Raw genomic sequence first — 18449 nt, 5'->3', positions numbered from 1 at the left:
TATAGATTCCTCACGGTGGACGTGTCTCACACATTTTTAATATTCATTTTTATAAATATATATTGATATAGCTAGAGAATACAGAAATGGCAAGCAGCTCTCTATCCAAGGAAAATCAGGCTCCAACAGGATATTATTATTTATTATTATTATTATTTATTTCTTAGCAGACGCCCTTATCCAGGGCGACTTACAATTGTTACAAGATGTCACATTATACATTATACAGATATCACATTATTTTTTACATACAATTACCCATTTATACAGTTGGGGTTTTTACTGGAGCAATCTAGGTAAAGTACCTTGCTCAAGGGTACAACTGTGTTTTAGTGAATTGGATGAGATGGAGTCCCATGCCATTGCTGTGTTATCTATCAGCACACAGCTTCATTTCTGTAATGCAGGGATTAGGGTCGGGGGCTTGAATAAAGCTGATTATACGTCAGATTGCTACAGAATTCTGTAAAATACCAATGGGCAGGATGATGTCAGCATCTGTGTCTTCAGTACTTAAGCAACTTTTTGGGATCCCATCCCTCCAAATAGGGATACAGCCGTGCTACAGATGAAAAAATAATCAACAGTTTGGGAATGAGAAGAGGCTGATCAGCCCATCAAGACTCGGCCCTTGTTAGTACACCATTCTCCCCTACTGGGGGGAATTCATTTAAAAGCACAGTCTTGTCTTTTTTTTAAATGTTCCCAGTGTTTTAGATCCTACTATGTCACCTGGTAGGCTATCGTGGGTCGTGGGTTCAATCCCAGGTGGGGGACACTGCTGCTGTACCCTTGAGCAAGGTACTTTACCTAGATTGCTCCAGTAAAAACCCAACTGTATAAATGGGTAATTGTATGTAAAAATAATGTGATATCTTGTAACAATTGTAAGTCGCCCTGGATAAGGGTGTCTGCTAAGAAATAAATAAATAAATAATAATAATAATAATAATAATAATAATAATAGATATAGATATACAGCTCCCTGTATAAGTACCTCTGACCTTCTATTCGAATATTTACTCAATTCTTCCTGTTTTACACTCTGTGCTTAATTTCACAGAGAGACTTTTACAATTAGTGTTTTATGAAATTCATTTTTAGCCTCATGAATAGCCAAGCTAGTCTACGTACAAGAGGTATAAAAAAGTAATTTTTAAAACAGCTGATATATGAAATATAAAAATATATACACAAGCTGAGATGTGGCAGTTGAAGACAATAGATTCATCTTACATCAAAACAGGTGAAATGGAGTCATCAGATTCCATTGTTCTGATCAGTTTATTCGGTTATTGAAATATGAATATATGAAAATATAAATAAATGAATATTGGTAATGTGATAATAGTAAATGTGTTATTATTTATTTCTTAGCAGACGTCCTTATCCAGGGCGACTTACAATTGTTACAAGATATCACATTATTTTTACATACAATGACCCATTTATACAGTTGGGTTTTTACTGGAGCAATCTAGGTAAAGTACCTTGCTCAAGGGTACAACAGCAGTGTCCCCTACGTGGGATTGAACCCACGACCCTCCGGTCAAGAGCCCTGACCACTACTCCACACTGCTGCCCCCTGTACTGGTGAGCTGATACTATTAAAAGGGCATCACCAGCAGCACCTTGTTCAGCTTCAGTGAATGCCCAGCGTGAAACCCCTCTCCCATTGAGGTACATTGTCACATTTATTCACACACCTCTCCCCTCTCCTCCCACAGTCTAGCATCTGTTGTGAGCCGGGGCCCATCTGTGAAAACATAATTACAAACCATCTCTGTCTAATCCCTCACATTCCTTCACCCCCCCTCCCTCTCTCTCTCCCTCACATTCTCTTATCCCCCTTCTCTCTCTCTCTCTCTCTCTCATTCCCTTACCCCTCCTTCCCCCTCTACCCCTCCTCCTTTCTCTCAAGTTTCCTTTTTGTTTTTCTGGCAATAAATCAATGTCAACAAAAGGCAATATTTGAGTAATTTTATTAAGAATAACTAACAATGATTGCAAATCATCAAAATGTAATGAGACCTAAACCAAAAGAATAATATGTTCTGTCTGCCTGTCTCTCTCGCTCCCTGTCTGTCTGTTTCTCCCTCTCTGTGTCTCCCTCTCTCCCTGTCTGTCTCTCCGTCTCTCCCTCTCTGTGTCTCCCTCTCTCCCTGTCTGTCTCTCCGTCTCTCCCTCTCTGTGTCTCCCTCTCTCCCTGTCTGTCTCTCCCTCTCTCCCTGTCTGTGTCTCTCTCTCTCTCCCTGTCTGTCTGTCTCTCCCTCTCTCCCTGTCTGTGTCTCTCTCTCTCCCTGTCTGTCTGTCTCTCCCTCTCTCCCTGTCTGTCTCTCTCTCTCTCCCTGTCTGTCTGCCTCTCCCTCTCTCCCTGTCTGTCTGTCTGTCTCCCTCTCTCCCTGTCTGTCTGACTCTGTGTTTGTCTACATCTCTCTGTCTCTGCCTCTCCCTCTCTCCCTGTCTGCCTCTCCCTCTCTCCCTGTCTGTGTGTCTCTCTCTCCCTGTCTGTCTGTCTCTCCCTCTCTCCCTGTCTGCCTCTCCCTCTCTCCCTGTCTGTGTGTCTCTCTCTCCCTGTCTGTCTGTCTCTCCCTGTCTGCCTCTCCCTCTCTCCCTGTCTGCCTCTCCCTCTCTCCCTGTCTGCCTCTCCCTCTCTCCCTGTCTGTGTGTCTCTCTCTCCCTGTCTGTCTGTCTCTCCCTGTCTGTCTCTCCCTCTCTCCCTGTCTGCCTCTCCCTCTCTCCCTGTCTGCCTCTCCCTCTCTCCCTGTCTGTGTGTCTCTCCCTCTCTCCCTGTCTGCCTCTCTCTCTCTCCCTGTCTGCCTCTCCCTCTCTCCCTGTCTGCCTCTCCCTCTCTCCCTGTCTGTGTGTCTCTCCCTCTCTCCCTGTCTGTGTGTCTCTCTCTCCCTGTCTGTCTCTCCCTCTCTCCCTGTCTGCCTCTCCCTCTCTCCCTGTCTGCCTCTCCCTCTCTCCCTGTCTGTGTGTCTCTCCCTCTCTCCCTGTCTGCCTCTCTCTCTCTCCCTGTCTGCCTCTCCCTCTCTCCCTGTCTGCCTCTCCCTCTCTCCCTGTCTGTGTGTCTCTCCCTCTCTCCCTGTCTGTGTGTCTCTCTCTCCCTGTCTGTCTCTCCCTCTCTCCCTGTCTGCCTCTCCCTCTCTCCCTGTCTGCCTCTCCCTCTCTCCCTGTCTGCCTCTCCCTCTCTCCCTGTCTGTGTGTCTCTCCCTCTCTCCCTGTCTGCCTCTCTCTCTCTCCCTGTCTGCCTCTCCCTCTCTCCCTGTCTGCCTCTCCCTCTCTCCCTGTCTGTGTGTCTCTCCCTCTCTCCCTGTCTGTGTGTCTCTCTCTCCCTGTCTGTCTCTCCCTCTCTCCCTGTCTGCCTCTCCCTCTCTCCCTGTCTGCCTCTCCCTCTCTCCCTGTCTGCCTCTCCCTCTCTCCCTGTCTGTGTGTCTCTCCCTCTCTCTCTGTCTGTTTGCCTTCTCATGAAGCTGTCGCCATGCCATTTGGGTGCCTTGCCTTGCGGGAGGGACGGAACTACAACAGCCTATCAGAAATCACTGACAAGTACGAGATTGGACAAGTGCTGCGAGCGTGAGTACAGCCGACCAATCACAGTGCAGGATACTAAAACTGATGCATGGATCGCATTGACTGACATGTGTTATATTGCCTGTCATATTCAACATGATTTTAAATTGCAATTGAATGTGTAGAATTTACAATCCATACAAAATGAGCATTCTGTATATTTATTAAATCCTATGTAGGACCACTTGTGCAGTATCGTCGATTTTAATACACTGTAGCTAACAAAATCATTTCATCAAATCTTTTCATCAATCCCATTTTGTGCTTCCATTTGCAACATACAGTAGATCTCAGTGTCACTGACTCTAACTTCCTGCGATTGTCTGCCTGACTCAGGGATCTTTCTTCTCTGTGCTCCAGGAAGGAGTTCTGTGAGCTGTGCCTGGCGAAGGACAGACAGACGAACAAGGTCTTCGGCTGCAAGAAATTCATCAAGAAAGACGGACGCAAAGTCCGCAAGGCGGCCAAGAATGAGATCATGATCCTGAAGATGTAAGAGAAACCAGTCTGAGAAACCAGTATCAAACTGGGACCAGCTCTGGGCTCCACAATCCTTAGCCTCATTTATCTGGGTCCAGTTTCATAATCTTTCAGAAAATGATTATTCAGCTACTGATAGACAACGGATACTGATAGACAACGGACGCCTTTCACCTTCCTCGGGAGGCCTGGGCTCCAATCTGAGGGCTAGTTCTAAAATACTGTATTCTAATGAACTCTCTTTGTATTTTGCAGGGTCAAGCACCCCAATATTCTTCAACTCATTGACACTTTTGAGACCAAAAAGGAATATTTCATTATACAGGAACTGTGAGTCTGTTTTGGTCTGTCTGTGCTGGCTGTTTAATTTAAGCAAATTATTCTAGCTGCTATTCATGAAGAACGCAGTGGATGTATATTTGAGGTTGTGTTACTGGGTGTCTGTGTTTGCAGTGCCAGCGGAGGAGATGTGTTCGACTGGATCCTGGACCAGGGAAACTACACAGAGCGAGACGCCTCCCGGGTCATCAAGCAGGTTCTGGAGGCCGTGGCGTACCTGCATTCACTGAACATCGTCCACAGAAACCTCAAGGTACAGCACAGCGAGGGGGTGCAGCAACAAGAGCCTTATCTGTTCTGTACATTCCATTCACTTCAGAGCCCTTAGGGCACCCCCACCCAGATCAGATCCCACACTGAGATGAAAACCTATGACATACTACAAGTAAAGTTAAAGGCAAAAATCTAACTCTAATATGTGTCATTTCTGGAAAATTTCCAAGCTTATATATTTCTACAAATTAGTACTCTTCAATTAATACCACCCATCAGCACCTCTTTTTGTAGATTCTCGTTTTCTCGCTGTAGGTGATGTTTTCTAATCTGTGCAGTTCAAGGGCGGAGTCATACTGTGGCACACACTCTGTCACCGGCCTGTACACAGGTCTCAAATGTGCAGTTTTGAAAGAAACACATGTATGTTAAAACAGCTTTTTAAAATTGCTTTGATCACTTTATAGAATGCTTAATAATTCCGGGCTTGCTTTTTCAATTTAGAAATAGCTGTGAATGAAAGAGATGTGAGAAGGGGGGAGTGGGAAGCAAAGGAAGAGAGGGGGGAGAGAGAGAGGGAAGATGGTTTCTAGGTTTACAGTCGTATCTAGACTTGTGTTCCACTTTTTATGTGACCCAATATTCTGTTTTATTAATTTATTTAGTTGATGCGTCTTCTGTCTGTGTGTCTTTGTCTCCCCCAGCTGGAGAACCTGATGTACTACAACCACAACAATCACAACAAGGTGGTTCTACGGGATTTCTACCTGTCCTGCTTTGAGAATGGCTCCATCACTGAGCCCTGCGGCACCCCGGAGTACCTGGGTAAATACATTCACAAATACACTGAGAAACACATACTGCAATATTCATAAGAACATGAGAAATTCCACCACGAGAGGAGGCCAATCAGCCCTTCAGTGCTCATCCAGATCCTAGTAAATAAAGGATCTCAGTGATTCAGCATCAACAACATGACTAGGTAACCCATTCCATCCCCTCACTGCTCTCTGTGTGAAGAAGAGTCTCCTTCAACAACAAGACTAGTTAACCCATTCCATCCCCTCACCACTCTCTGTGTGAAGAAGAGTCTCCTTCAACAACATGACTAGGTAACCCATTCCATCCCCTCACCACTCTCTGTGTGAAGAAGAGTCTCCTTCAGCAACATGACTAGGTAACCCATTCCATCCCCTCACTGCTCTCTGTGTGAAGAAGAGTCTCCTTCAACAACATGACTAGGTAACCCATTCCATCCCCTCACCACTCTCTGTGTGAAGAAGAGTCTCCTTCAACAACATGATTAGGTAACCCATTCCATCCCCTCACCACTCTCTGTGTGAAGAAGAGTCTCCTTCAACAACATGACTAGGTAACCCATTCCATCCCCTCACCACTCTCTGTGTGAAGAAGAGTCTCCTTCAACAACATGACTAGGTAACCCATTCCATCCCCTCACCACTCTCTGTGTGAAGAAGAGTCTCCTTCAACAACATGATTAGGTAACCCATTCCATCCCCTCCCCACTCTCTGTGTGAAGAAGAGTCTCCTTCAACAACATGACTAGGTAACCCATTCCATCCCCTCACCAGTATATATATATATATATATATATATATATATATATATATATATATATATATATGCTGTAACATTGCACTTTCTCAGTCAGCCTTAAAAGCAGGGCAACAGCTCCCTCTTCTGGTTGAGTTTAGTTGTGCATATTGCATATTTATTTCTTCAATGGCTTGAGAGCAGGGTCACGAATTCCCTGTTTGTGCGGTCCTCATTAAAATATATTCTATGTTCGTGTTTCAGTGCTGTACAGACGTTCTATGTTTGTATTTCTACCTTGTTTCTTTCAATATTTCGGTTTGGCAAACATTGTTTTCTTGGTTTCTGCAAAATCAACGTCATTTCCATGACGTATATAATGTGGGTAATCATTTTGCCTCTGGGGCATCTGTCTACACTTCCTACAAAGCCACACCTTGTTCCAGGTTCAAATTCACTGCCATCCTGAGTGGTGCTACACGACGATAAAGTATCTCTTTATCTCTTCTGGGTCACGTTACTGGCAGAAATTGATTATTATTTCTTAATCTTTAACAGACTCGTTCAATAACTCCCGCTGTGTTACGTTTTTTGTCTCCCCCCCCCCCCCGCAGCTCCAGAAGTTGTAGCCCGACACAGATACGGTCGCCCTGTTGACTGTTGGGCGGTGGGCGTCATCATGTACATCCTGTGAGTACCACCAGAGGGCGCTGCCTCTCAACACACCGAGACCCAGCTCATGCAATGCAGAGCGAAACGGGACCAGCCCTGTATTAGTCTCTCGCCCTCGTATCATGCAGGGGATTTGATAAAGGGGCTTTGTGTTCCCTCTGTTTTGAGCGAAGAGACTAATTTGATTCTCGGTTTCATCTTCTACAGCTGTGTGAGCTTCTCTGCTGACAGTTGCTGTGTGACGGGCTGGTGGGGATAATTGTTGCCCTAGTAGGCTCAGAGCACACGTGACTACAGTTTGCTTGTTATGTTACCAATTATAATAGAAATTAGTTATTAAGCTGTTTCTCCACTGACCGCTAGTTACCCTCTTTTATTATTATTATTATTATTATTATTATTATTATTATTATTATTATTATTATCCAAGGCTACTTACAGAGACTAGGGTGTGTGAACTATGCATCAGCTGCAGAGTCACTTACAATTACATCTCACTCGAAACACGGAGCACAAGGAGGTGAAGTGACTTGCTCAAAGTTACTTACCCTAAACCCTAAGTTACTTAGCAAATCCACTTATGCCACTTCAAGCAAACTCGTGTAACATTAGCAACGCATTTTCTTTCATATGATTACCAACACATTTTCACTTTACACTATGAACCTTGCTGGGATCCAACATTTTAAGTTTCAAGGATGTGATGACGAAACAAAATAGCAGGCATCATGACTAGTACGTGGATGAGAGAATTATGTCATGTTGCACAGCCTCAGGCAGTCCTGGACCGCCTCTGATTTGATCGCTGTGTGGTTCTGTGTTGCAGTCTGTCGGGAAACCCTCCTTATTACGACGAGACGGAAGAAGAGAACACAGACCTCCACAATCGCTTCATTTTCTGCAAGATCGTGGCGGGGGAGTTCGAGTTCGATTCTCCTTACTGGGATGACATCTCACCTGCAGGTACAGCCGCCGGCCACAGGGGGGAGACGCAGAGACAGAGAGAATTCACTGCTCAAGTTTACCTATTATTTTATACCAATTTTTTGTCTTAGAACCACAACTGGAGAAAGAAAATGTATTGAAACAGTATCCAGAGATTTGTCCTTCTAAAGGTCTCCCCATAGTAAAAGCACAAGAAAGTGTAATAAAGCACAGTGAAAGCATGGTAAAGCATAGGGAAGCATTGTAAAGCACAGAGAGGTCTGGTAAAGCATAGGGAAGCATTGTAAAGCACAGAGAGGTCTGGTAAAGCATAGGGAAGCATTGTAAAGCACAGAGAGGTCTGGTAAAGCATAGGGAAGCATTGTAAAGCACAGAGAGGTCTGGTAAAGCATAGGGAAGCATTGTAAAGCACAGAGAGGTCTGGTAAAGCATTGGGAAGCATTGTAAAGCACAGAGAGGTCTGGTAAAGCATAGGGAAGCATTGTAAAGCACAGAGAGGTCTGGTAAAGCATAGGGAAGCATTGTAAAGCACAGAGAGGTGTGGTAAAGCATAGGGAAGCATTGTAAAGTACAGAGAGGTCTGGTAAAGCATAGGGAAGCATTGTAAAGCACAGAGAGGTCTGGTAAAGCATAGGGAAGCACTGTAAAGCACAGAGAGGTCTGGTAAAGCATAAGGAAGCATTGTAAAGCACAGAGAGGTCTGGTAAAGCATAGGGAAGCACTGTAAAGCACAGAGAGGTCTGGTAAAGCATAGGGAAGCATTGTAAAGCACAAAGAGGTCTGGTAAAGCATAGGGAGGCATTGTAAAGCACAGAGAGGTCTGGTAAAGCATAGGGAAGCATTGTAAAGCACAGAGAGGTGTGGTAAAGCATAGGGAAGCACTGTAAAGCACAGAGAGGTCTGGTAAAGCATAGGGAAGCACTGTAAAGCACAGAGAGGTCTGGTAAAGCATAGGGAAGCACTGTAAAGCACAGAGAGGTCTGGTAAAGCATAGGGAAGCATTGTAAAGCACAGAGAGGTGTGGTAAAGCATAGGGAAGCATTGTAAAGCACAGAGCAGTCTGGTAAAGCATAGGGAAGCATTGTAAAGCGCAGAGAGGTCTGGTAAAGCATAGGGAAGCATTGTAAAGCACAGAGAGGTATGGCAAAGCATAGGGAAGCATTGTAAAGCACAGAGCGGTCTGGTAAAGCATAGGGAAGCATTGTAAAGCACAGAGAGGTCTGGTAAAGCATAGGGAAGCATTGTAAAGCACAGAGATGCGTGGTAAAGCATAGGGAAGCATTGTAAAGCACAGAGAGGTCTGGTAAAGCATAGGGAAGCATTGTAAAGCACAGAGAGGTATGGCAAAGCATAGGGAAGCATTGTAAAGCACAGAGCGGTCTGGTAAAGCATAGGGAAGCATTGTAAAGCACAGAGAGGTCTGGTAAAGCATAGGGAAGCATTGTAAAGCACAGAGAGGTCTGGTAAAGCATAGGGAAGCATTGTAAAGCACAGAGAGGTCTGGTAAAGCATAGGGAAGCATTGTAAAGCACAGAGAGGTCTGGTAAAGCATAGGGAAGCATTGTAAAGCACAGAGAGGTCTGGTAAAGCATATTAAAAAAAACCTGCTAAACTAACCCTTATAAAAGTTTCCCATAGTAAAAGCATATCAAAATGGACTAAAGCATTGTAAAGCACAGAGTTATGCAGAGTTACTGTGCACATTTACTGTGGTAAACATTTATAAGAGGATTTGAAATTTTTACTCCATGTATAAAATCGCTTTTTTTCTGAATCCTTTCTCTGACAAACACAGGGAGGGGTGATGCTCAGGAAACATTGTAATACATTGATTCATTACTATCATTAAAACCCGGAGAGATTAAACAAACCTCCTTGAATCTCACCTGCTGTGCACTCCCATTCGCTACACAGGTCTCAAATGTGCAGCTTTGAAAGAAACACATGCTCTAGCAAACATGTACTTTGATTTTAAAACACGGTATCTGGTACTGTACTAGATTAGACACCTCTCTGTGATGTCAGTGCTTACAGATAGTGCAGCACTTCCTTGGTAACCTGGAGAGTGAAATTGACCCCACCCCTTAAATGGCTTCTTTTCTGTCATTAACCAACCAGCTGGAGGGAGGAGTGACCCAGAAGACACTGCTTGTGTGAAATGACCCAGGAAGTGCAAGTTTAACATATTTCTTTTGAAAAAGGTAGAGACAAACTTAACCTACCAGATATCATGTGTTCCAAATGAAAATACATGTGTTTCTTTCAAAACTACACATTTGATACCTATGTAGCTAATGAAAGGGCAACATGTGTACGATTTATGGAATTATTTTGTAGCTACAATTACTTTAAGATAGGAGGCTGTGTGGTCCAGTGATTAAAGAAAAGGGCTTGTAACCAGGAGGTCCCCGGTTCAAATCCCACCTCAGCCACTGACTCATTGTGTGACCCTGAGCAAGTCACTTCACCTCCTTGTGCTCCGTCTTTCGGGTGAGACGTAATTGTAAGTGACTCTGCAGCTGATGCATAGTTCACACACCCTAGTCTCTGTAAGCCGCCTTGGATAAAGGCGTCTGCTAAATAAACAAATAATAGTAATAACAATACTAGTACCAAATGATATAACCCAGTTATATACGCATGTAATAAAAACAGTAATTTAAACAGAACAAATATAAAAGTGATGACTATTATAAAATCTTGGACCATAAGAGATCGAAACAGTATGTATAGGGAAGAAGGGCATTCCAGTTGATACTGGTTTGGTTGGGGGTGTCCTGGTTTAACTGGCTCATACTGGTGTGTTTCCTGCAGCCAAGGCGCTGGTGTGTCGATTGATGGAAGTGGACCAGTTGCTGCGGATCTCTGCGCAGGACGCTCTGTGTCATGAGTGGTGAGTGCGGGAGTAGGTTCACATGGGTGTATCTCATATAATGCAGTTTATATCACCACCCCAAGGGATATAGTGGAGATGGTCACATTTTGCCATATGTGTTGAGAACCGCTTTTTCTGTTGTTATCCAATTCTATTCCACATACTGTAAATCAGTCATTTTAATATGATACTAACACCTCATTCGCTTACCTAATTAAGGTCTTAAATATCCAGTTTTCAATAAGCTTATTCAATACTATTCTAGACATGTAGTATAGGCTAGATCAGTCAGTGTCTTTACAGGGTCAGGTTACTCAGTCAATAGAAGGCAGCTGGTTGGTTAAAGACAGGAAAGAAGGCATTAAAGGGGGTGGGGACAATTGCACTTCCTGTGTGACCTAGGAATTGCAAGACTAGCAGAAAGCCGAAATACGTTCTGTTTTAAAATTGAAAATTGAAAATACAGATGTGCCAAAACAGGTGCTTCTTTCAAAACTGCACATTTCTCTACTATTCTGTACATACTGCTGATCTGCGTCGTGCTCATCACACTGAATGTGTAACAGGGCGAGCGTCTCAACCACAATGCAAAAGAGCCGGTTTGTCTGCATTTGTGGTTTTACAGCTTTTAACATCATCTCACCAACTGGTGACAAAACCCATATATTACACAACCTGTTACAAACACGCAGCCGTGAAAGTGGAGGGTGTTACTCACAGGCTTGAGCTTTAGAATTTAGCACACATAAAAAAACAGCCTGACTGCTGCTTCCTGTTTCTAGGATCGCTGGGGGCGGAGCATCAGAGAAGAATCTGAAGGATGGCGTCTGTGCTCAGATCGAGAAGAACTTTGCCAAAGCAAAATGGAGGGTAAGGAAGATGCCCTTTTACCCCTTTCCACCCCTGTGGGGTAACACCAGAGCAGAGCATGACAGGCATAATATTCTTGTAGTGTTTCTATTGAAGACGCTGAGAAAGACTTCTAGTGGAAACGTTTGCCGTTGAATTTATGAAGTTTCTTTTAGTGTTTCTATTGAAGACGCTGAGAAAGACTTCTAGTGGAAACGTTTGCCGTTGAATTTATGAAGTTTCTTTTAGTGTTTCTATTGAAGACGCTGAGAAAGACTTCTAGTGGAAACGCTTGCCATTGAATTTATGAAGATAGTTTTTCTAAATGTAGCACTGCTGAGTTTTCTGTAGGTATGGGTTAGTGTGAGGGCTATGCAGTGTTTTTTAGGTATGGGTTACGGTTATTGTTAGGGCTATGCAGTGTTTTGTAGGTATAGGTTAGGGTGAGGGCTATGCAGTGTTTTTTAGGTATGGGTTACGGTTATTGTTAGGGCTATGCAGTGTTTTATAGGTATGGGTTAGTGTGAGGGCTATGCAGTGTTTTTTAGGTATGGGTTACGGTTATTGTTAGGGCTATGCAGTGTTTTATAGATATGGGTTAGGGTGAGGGCTATGCAGTGTTTTGTAGGTATGGGTTAGGGTGAGGGCTATGCAGTGTTTTTTAGGTATGGGTTACGGTTATTGTTAGGGCTATGCACTGTTTTATAGGTATGGGTTAGGGTGAGGGCTATGCAGTGTTTTGTAGGTATTCCTGAGTTAACACGCTTCTCTCTCCCTCTCGTTTCAGAAAGCAATCCGAGTCACCACCTTCATGCAGAGACTCCGCACCCCGAGGAGTTCCATGAGCGTCTCTCACGAGGTCACCATCGAGAACCTTCCGGAACCTTCGGAGAACCAGCAGTCGCACAAGCCCCCCGCCATGCTGATTCTGAGCCCTTCCGTCGGCCTGTCTCCCACAGCTACCATGGGTAACCTTCCAGATCACTCCAACCCCCCTCCTCTCCCCCCCCAGCCCTCCCCCGCTCGGCCAAACCTTCCAGAACCCAAGAGCAAAGCCGCTCCGGGAGAGACCAGCTCTTGGAAAATGGCAGCCGTTCTAGATCACGGAAGTGAGAACAAGGTTCCAGATCAAACCAAGCCCTCGCTTGCCAAGGTTCTAGATCGCAAGGAGCCCAGAACGGCCATCGCTATTCTAGATCACAATCGGGAGGAGAAGACGACGGGCTGTCACGATCACAGTGAGAGGAAATCCACTCCAGATCAAAGCCAGAGTAAGAAGGTCATTGTTCTTGATCAGAGTGAGGATAGGAAATTGCATGGGGTTCCGGGTCAAACGGAGAGGAAGTCTCCTGCCGCTTTAGAACAGCGCAAAATGACAGCTGTTCTAGATCGGAGAGACAAGGAACCGGGCCACACTCAAGATCAGGGTGACAAAAAATCGCTTCTAGATCAACACCGGGGAGAGATGGCTGTCTTTCAAGAGCAGGACAAGGCAAAAATGACTGACAGGGCAGCTGCTGCTAGCGTTCTAGATCAGAAGCCAGTGATCACCGTTCTAGGTGAAGACAAGTGGAAAATGGACACAGTGATAGAACAAATCGAGAAGCAGATGGCAGCCGTTTTAGAGAAGATTGAAGGGGAAATGCCCTCCCTTCTAGAGCAGATCAGCGACAGGCGAGATTCAGAAAGGGAGCTAGGTTACAGGCATTCTGTTCTTGATCACTCACCGTCAGTCTCAGAGCAGAGGGAGAGGCATGTTCTAGATCACAGGAGCCCATTTTTAGATCGGAGGCAGGTTCTAGAGAGAGGGGGTGGAGCGGGTGGGTCTAGACCCAGCCTCCCACGCCTCACCATTGTCCCAGCAGCGGACTCCCACTCCGAGGAGCCAATCACACACGAGGACGGCGGAGCTGACAGCAACAGGAGCCAATCAGAGAGGGAGCATGTCTAGGGATGAAAGCAGCGACTGAGAAGGCAGAGCCACGCATTTTTAATGTGGGGAAAAAAATACAAATCTACTTTCCTATTGCTTTTCCTTTATCGACTGAGCAGCTTCTTGCTGTGATTTCTGCATTCTGTATTCTCAAATTCTTTCAATAAAACTTTGAAAAAAGGACGTTCCAATGTGTGTGTGTGTGTTCATTTCAATCACATAGTAAACATTTGTGTACCGTAGATTTCTACACCTCAAATGTCATTTCTAAACCGCATGTGACAGTGTGACTTTTCAACTAGCCCCGTCTACTCTATATCAGGGGTCCACTCCTGGTCTTTGTTCAAACCCTGTTCTGAATGGTTAAACCCCCATCCAGATCCTGAAGTACTTAATTATGTAATTTTTACCTGTTAAATCTGGAGTGGAATTGCCCTCCAGGGCTGTGATTGGACACCCCTGGTCTATATAAATGTTGAGTAGGTGGGGCTAGCAGAGTTGAATATAGTTACATGATCTGAATGGATGTTCAGTGTCAGCGCCATCTACTGCACAGCTAGTGTATTGCAGGCAAAGACAAAAGGAATCACAAGTGCAGATCACTAGATGGTGCTATCTCTTAGTTCTATAAAGAAGTCTGATTTACCCCGTGTAGCATATCTAAGGCAGACCATATCTGGTGCAGGTTTACTTCCCAGTTTGTTTCCATTCTCTAAGGCGTGGGGGCAGGGGGGGGGCAACCCTGGTCCTGGAGGGCCACAACCCTGCAAGTTTTCTGGGTGTCATTTAAATCATCAAAGGCTAAAGATCTGGGGAGAAACGTTACTGTTGACCAACTAAGGAAAGACCCTGCAGCTCTCCAGCACTGTGATTGGCCAGCCCTGCTCTCAGGGCAAGTTTAATCTGCAGGACGGCAGACACACATGCTTGAAGCGGTCTGGTCATATATATATATATATATATATATATATATATATAATTGCATTTTAGCATTCTTCAAGATGATCCTATTTTCAATAACCCTCCTCTAATGTCATACAGAAGAGACAAAAATCTAAGAGAGCATCTGGTCCACAGTAACATTCGACCCAATCTGGACAGTCTTAAGGGTACGTTTCCATGCAACAGGTCACGCTGTGCAACTTGTAAATACATTCACAGCAACACAGTAGTTAAGGGAGCAAAATCCTCATTTACTATCCATGATACTTTTGCTTGCATTAGTAAAGGAGTAGTATATTGCATCGGCTGCATCAAATGTAGCAAGCTATATATTGGTGAAACCAAATGACGCTTGGCTGATCGCTTCGTGGAGCATCTGAGAAGTATACGAATTAACACCTCTGCCTTTCCTGTCGCCAGACATTTTAACAGAAATGACCACACTATAGAAGACATCACAATTTGTGGGATGGTTCAATGCTATGGCGCTAATGCTGTCAGGAAACAAAAGGAATGTGAACTTATTTTCAAGCTAGGCACTTTGGAGCCATTTGGAATGAACATTCTATTCTGAGGTCATCATCATCATCATCAACATTCTGGAATTTTGTTCAAAAGACTACTTGTTTGTTTTTTATCAACTTCTTCAAGCACTGTTTTTTTGTATTCAGCCGATGAAGGACTTGTAGTCCGAAACGTCCTGATAATTGATTTGTAATCAATTATTCTACCTTTTTAAGTACCTGAAATATCCTTCTCTTTTTTTTCTTTTTTCTTATTGATCATTTTGGTACACAGCAGTTTTCCTTTTTCTCAAACTTATATATATATATATATATATATATATATATATATATATATATATATATATATATATATGTACCTTATTATTAGCAGTAGTAGTATTGTTAAGTGGGTTTAATTTCAATTTAAACTACGACCCCCAATGTAAATTGCTAAACGCAAGGGCCTACCACTTTAACACACTGGGCTTTATACACCTTTTAGACTAAACCTGTTTATTTTGTACGTGACACAAAATAAACAGGTTTTTTGTACGTGAAATAAACATAGCACACAAACTGGACAAACACAGCCAGCTGAACTGTGCACACACACACACACGTGAAACACTCTCAGCTGAATTCTGAATCTCAGCCATTTTAATTTCCTGGTTTACTATTAAATTATCATTATCACTCTTCAAAATTATACCAGCTCAAAAAAGTAATACGCACATAAAACTACATTCCCCATCACCAACTGCGGCCAGGTCTCCTTGGGTAGAGCTTAGATCCGAACATAAGGGGGGGGGGCTGAAAATATTTTAACAAAATAATAAACCCCGTAGCGTGGCCCTTCCACAAAACTGCGTGTATAATTTGCAATTTATATTTTAAATGTTTTAAAATCAATATTTATTTGTGTTACGCTGCTCCGGTTGCCTGCTTTTGAACGTTATTCCGGTCCGCCCTCCCCCGCGCTGATAGCGGCGTACAGCCCCTCGGTGAGCCGCTTTCTCTGCACATGTAGTGCGGGTAGCTCCACGCCGCGCTGCTGCTTGCTTGTTAGGCGGTGTTGTTGACAGGATCGTGTTGTCTACTCGGTTTCTCCCGAAACGAAAAACCGTTACTGCAAACTCTATTTTTTACTGGAGAGAATTGATATCACAGGAGAGGCCTGAGCAACATTGGATGTGGTAAGTTGAACTGTGATCATTTTATAAATTGTATTTGTTCATATCAGTCATGCACAGCTATATATATATATATATATATATATATATATATATATATATATATATATATATATATAAATAATAGGGCAGGGAACAGACAGCAGTAATGTTAATGTATAATTGCGGTGGCGAGTGGGAATCGTGCGTACTTGTTCGTCTGTCCAATACTGGCTAGGGAATAATAATATATAATACTGGCATAACTTGTAGTCCGTGTAATGTGGATATGTAATAAATGACTAGTATTAGTAGCAGCACAGTGAGTCTAAAGTACACTTAACGGTGTTGGTTACAAGTTTATTGTGAAGTTAGGTGGCTGTCGGATAAAGTAATATAGCTAAAAACTGCCTCCAGTCGCACTTTTTAAATATTGTATTTTGTTAATTCGAGGGTTGTCCTTAAGACACGTTCGTACTAGCGGGGGAATTGTATAAAACACGCGTACGTTAATGTCGGTATACCGGCCCTGGCTGTGCAACTTATTTTTATTTTTTAGGAGAATAATAAATAAAAAATGAGTAACGGAGTTCGTCTCGGGCTTCGGGGCCTTATTTGTTTTTTGCTCTTAGCTCCCGGCAGTGGATTTCAAACCCTAACCCCCAAATCTACCCCGACCCATATATATAATATACTCCCGCCGTTTGCCTGCGAGTGTAACTCGAGTTGGGTCCGGGGTTCATATAACAAAGGCTAGCTGATGTACTGATTTTGTGAGTCGTCTTGTCTAAAAAAAAAAAAAACATTTTATCGAAACGATTGCCATTATTATTATTATTATTATTATTATTATTATTATTAACTTGTATTGAGTCAATTGTTTATTGTATATTGTTATAACTTTTATAAATAAATCCGTTGTGTGTTTGCATATGCATGGCGGTTGTCGCAATACGGGCTCCCGGTGTAACGAGAGGGTTCCGTTATTTCCCAGTAACACTGAATCATACGGTGCCCCCATCACTTCCAGTCCCCCAATTCGAATCACAGGACCAGACTAATCTCCCCTCCAGGCATTTCAGTTATACAACTAATGGGACACACAGCTTCCCTGCACTTGGCACATATCTAGGCCACACTGCCTCCCTCCCAGTCCTTCAGGTGTAACCACTAAACCACACTGCCTCCCTCCCAGTCCCTCCTCCACACTGCCTCCCAGTCCCACCTCCACACTGCCTCCCTCCCAGTCCCACCTCCACACTGCCTCCCTCCCAGTCCCACCTCCACACTGCCTCCCTCCCAGTCCCACCTCCACACTGCCTCCCTCCCAGTCCCACCTGCACACTGCCTCCCTCCCAGCCCCACCTGCACACTGCCTCCCTCCCAGCCCCACCTCCACACTGCCTCCCTCCCAGCCCCACCTCCGCACTGTCTCCCTCCCAGTCCCACCTCCGCACTGTCTCCCTCCCAGTCCCACCTCCGCACTGCCTCCCTCCCAGTCCCACCTCCGCACTGCCTCCCTCCCAGTCCCACCTCCGCACTGCCTCCCTCCCAGTCCCACCTCCACACTGCCTCCCAGTCCCACCTCCACACTGCCTCCCTCCCAGTCCCACCTCCGCACTGCCTCCCTCCCAGTCCCACCTCCGCACTGCCTCCCTCCCAGCCCCACCTCCACACTGCCTCCCAGCCCCACCTCCACACTGCCTCCCTCCCAGCCCCACCTCCACACTGCCTCCCAGTCCCACCTGCACACTGCCTCCCTCCCAGTCCCACCTGCACACTGCCTCCCTCCCAGTCCCACCTCCACACTGCCTCCCAGTCCCACCTCCACACTGCCTCCCTCCCAGCCCCACCTCCACACTGCCTCCCTCCCAGTCCCACCTCCGCACTGCCTCCCTCCCAGTCCCACCTCCGCACTGCCTCCCTCCCAGTCCCACCTCCACACTGCCTCCCAGTCCCACCTCCACACTGCCTCCCTCCCAGTCCCACCTCCGCACTGCCTCCCTCCCAGTCCCACCTCCGCACTGCCTCCCTCCCAGCCCCACCTCCACACTGCCTCCCAGCCCCACCTCCACACTGCCTCCCTCCCAGCCCCACCTCCACACTGCCTCCCAGTCCCACCTGCACACTGCCTCCCTCCCAGTCCCACCTGCACACTGCCTCCCTCCCAGTCCCACCTCCACACTGCCTCCCAGTCCCACCTCCACACTGCCTCCCTCCCAGTCCCACCTCCACACTGCCTCCCTCCCAGTCCCACCTCCGCACTGCCTCCCTCCCAGTCCCACCTCCGCACTGCCTCCCTCCCAGCCCCACCTCCACACTGCCTCCCAGCCCCACCTCCACACTGCCTCCCTCCCAGCCCCACCTCCACACTGCCTCCCAGTCCCACCTGCACA

General features: G+C 45.4%; 2 protein-coding genes across 3 annotated transcripts in view; both read left to right on the top strand.

The window, feature by feature from the left end:
* LOC117401664 (caM kinase-like vesicle-associated protein) overlaps positions 1–13610 on the top strand; it is a 35944-nt gene extending 22334 nt beyond the window's left edge. The window contains exons 2-11 of one of the 2 annotated variants that reach the window (XM_034002444.3): positions 3477–3579; positions 3937–4068; positions 4312–4386; positions 4510–4648; positions 5313–5433; positions 6777–6852; positions 7661–7797; positions 10594–10672; positions 11437–11524; positions 12291–13610. In XM_034002444.3, the coding sequence (XP_033858335.3) occupies positions 3485–3579; positions 3937–4068; positions 4312–4386; positions 4510–4648; positions 5313–5433; positions 6777–6852; positions 7661–7797; positions 10594–10672; positions 11437–11524; positions 12291–13454 (2106 nt within the window). In that variant the 5' untranslated portion in view covers positions 3477–3484 and the 3' untranslated portion in view covers positions 13455–13610. Of the gene's footprint in view, positions 1–3270; positions 3580–3936; positions 4069–4311; positions 4387–4509; positions 4649–5312; positions 5434–6776; positions 6853–7660; positions 7798–10593; positions 10673–11436; positions 11525–12290 lie in introns of those variants that run through there. The other variant, XM_059017185.1, reaches the window with a different exon arrangement.
* Positions 13611–15735: 2125 nt separating this feature from the next.
* The window catches only part of LOC117401766 (ubiquitin-like modifier-activating enzyme 1), a 47354-nt gene continuing 44640 nt past the window's right edge, over positions 15736–18449 (top strand). The window contains exon 1 of the mRNA XM_034002589.3: positions 15736–16077. The gene's annotated coding sequence lies outside the window, so the exon portion shown is untranslated. The remainder of the gene's footprint in view (positions 16078–18449) is intronic.

The sequence above is a fragment of the Acipenser ruthenus genome, chromosome 55 (assembly GCF_902713425.1).
Source record: "Acipenser ruthenus chromosome 55, fAciRut3.2 maternal haplotype, whole genome shotgun sequence".
Taxonomy (NCBI): Eukaryota; Metazoa; Chordata; class Actinopteri; order Acipenseriformes; family Acipenseridae; genus Acipenser; species Acipenser ruthenus.
Note: the sequence above shows the minus strand (reverse complement) of the source record. Positions and strands in the feature narration are given on the sequence as shown.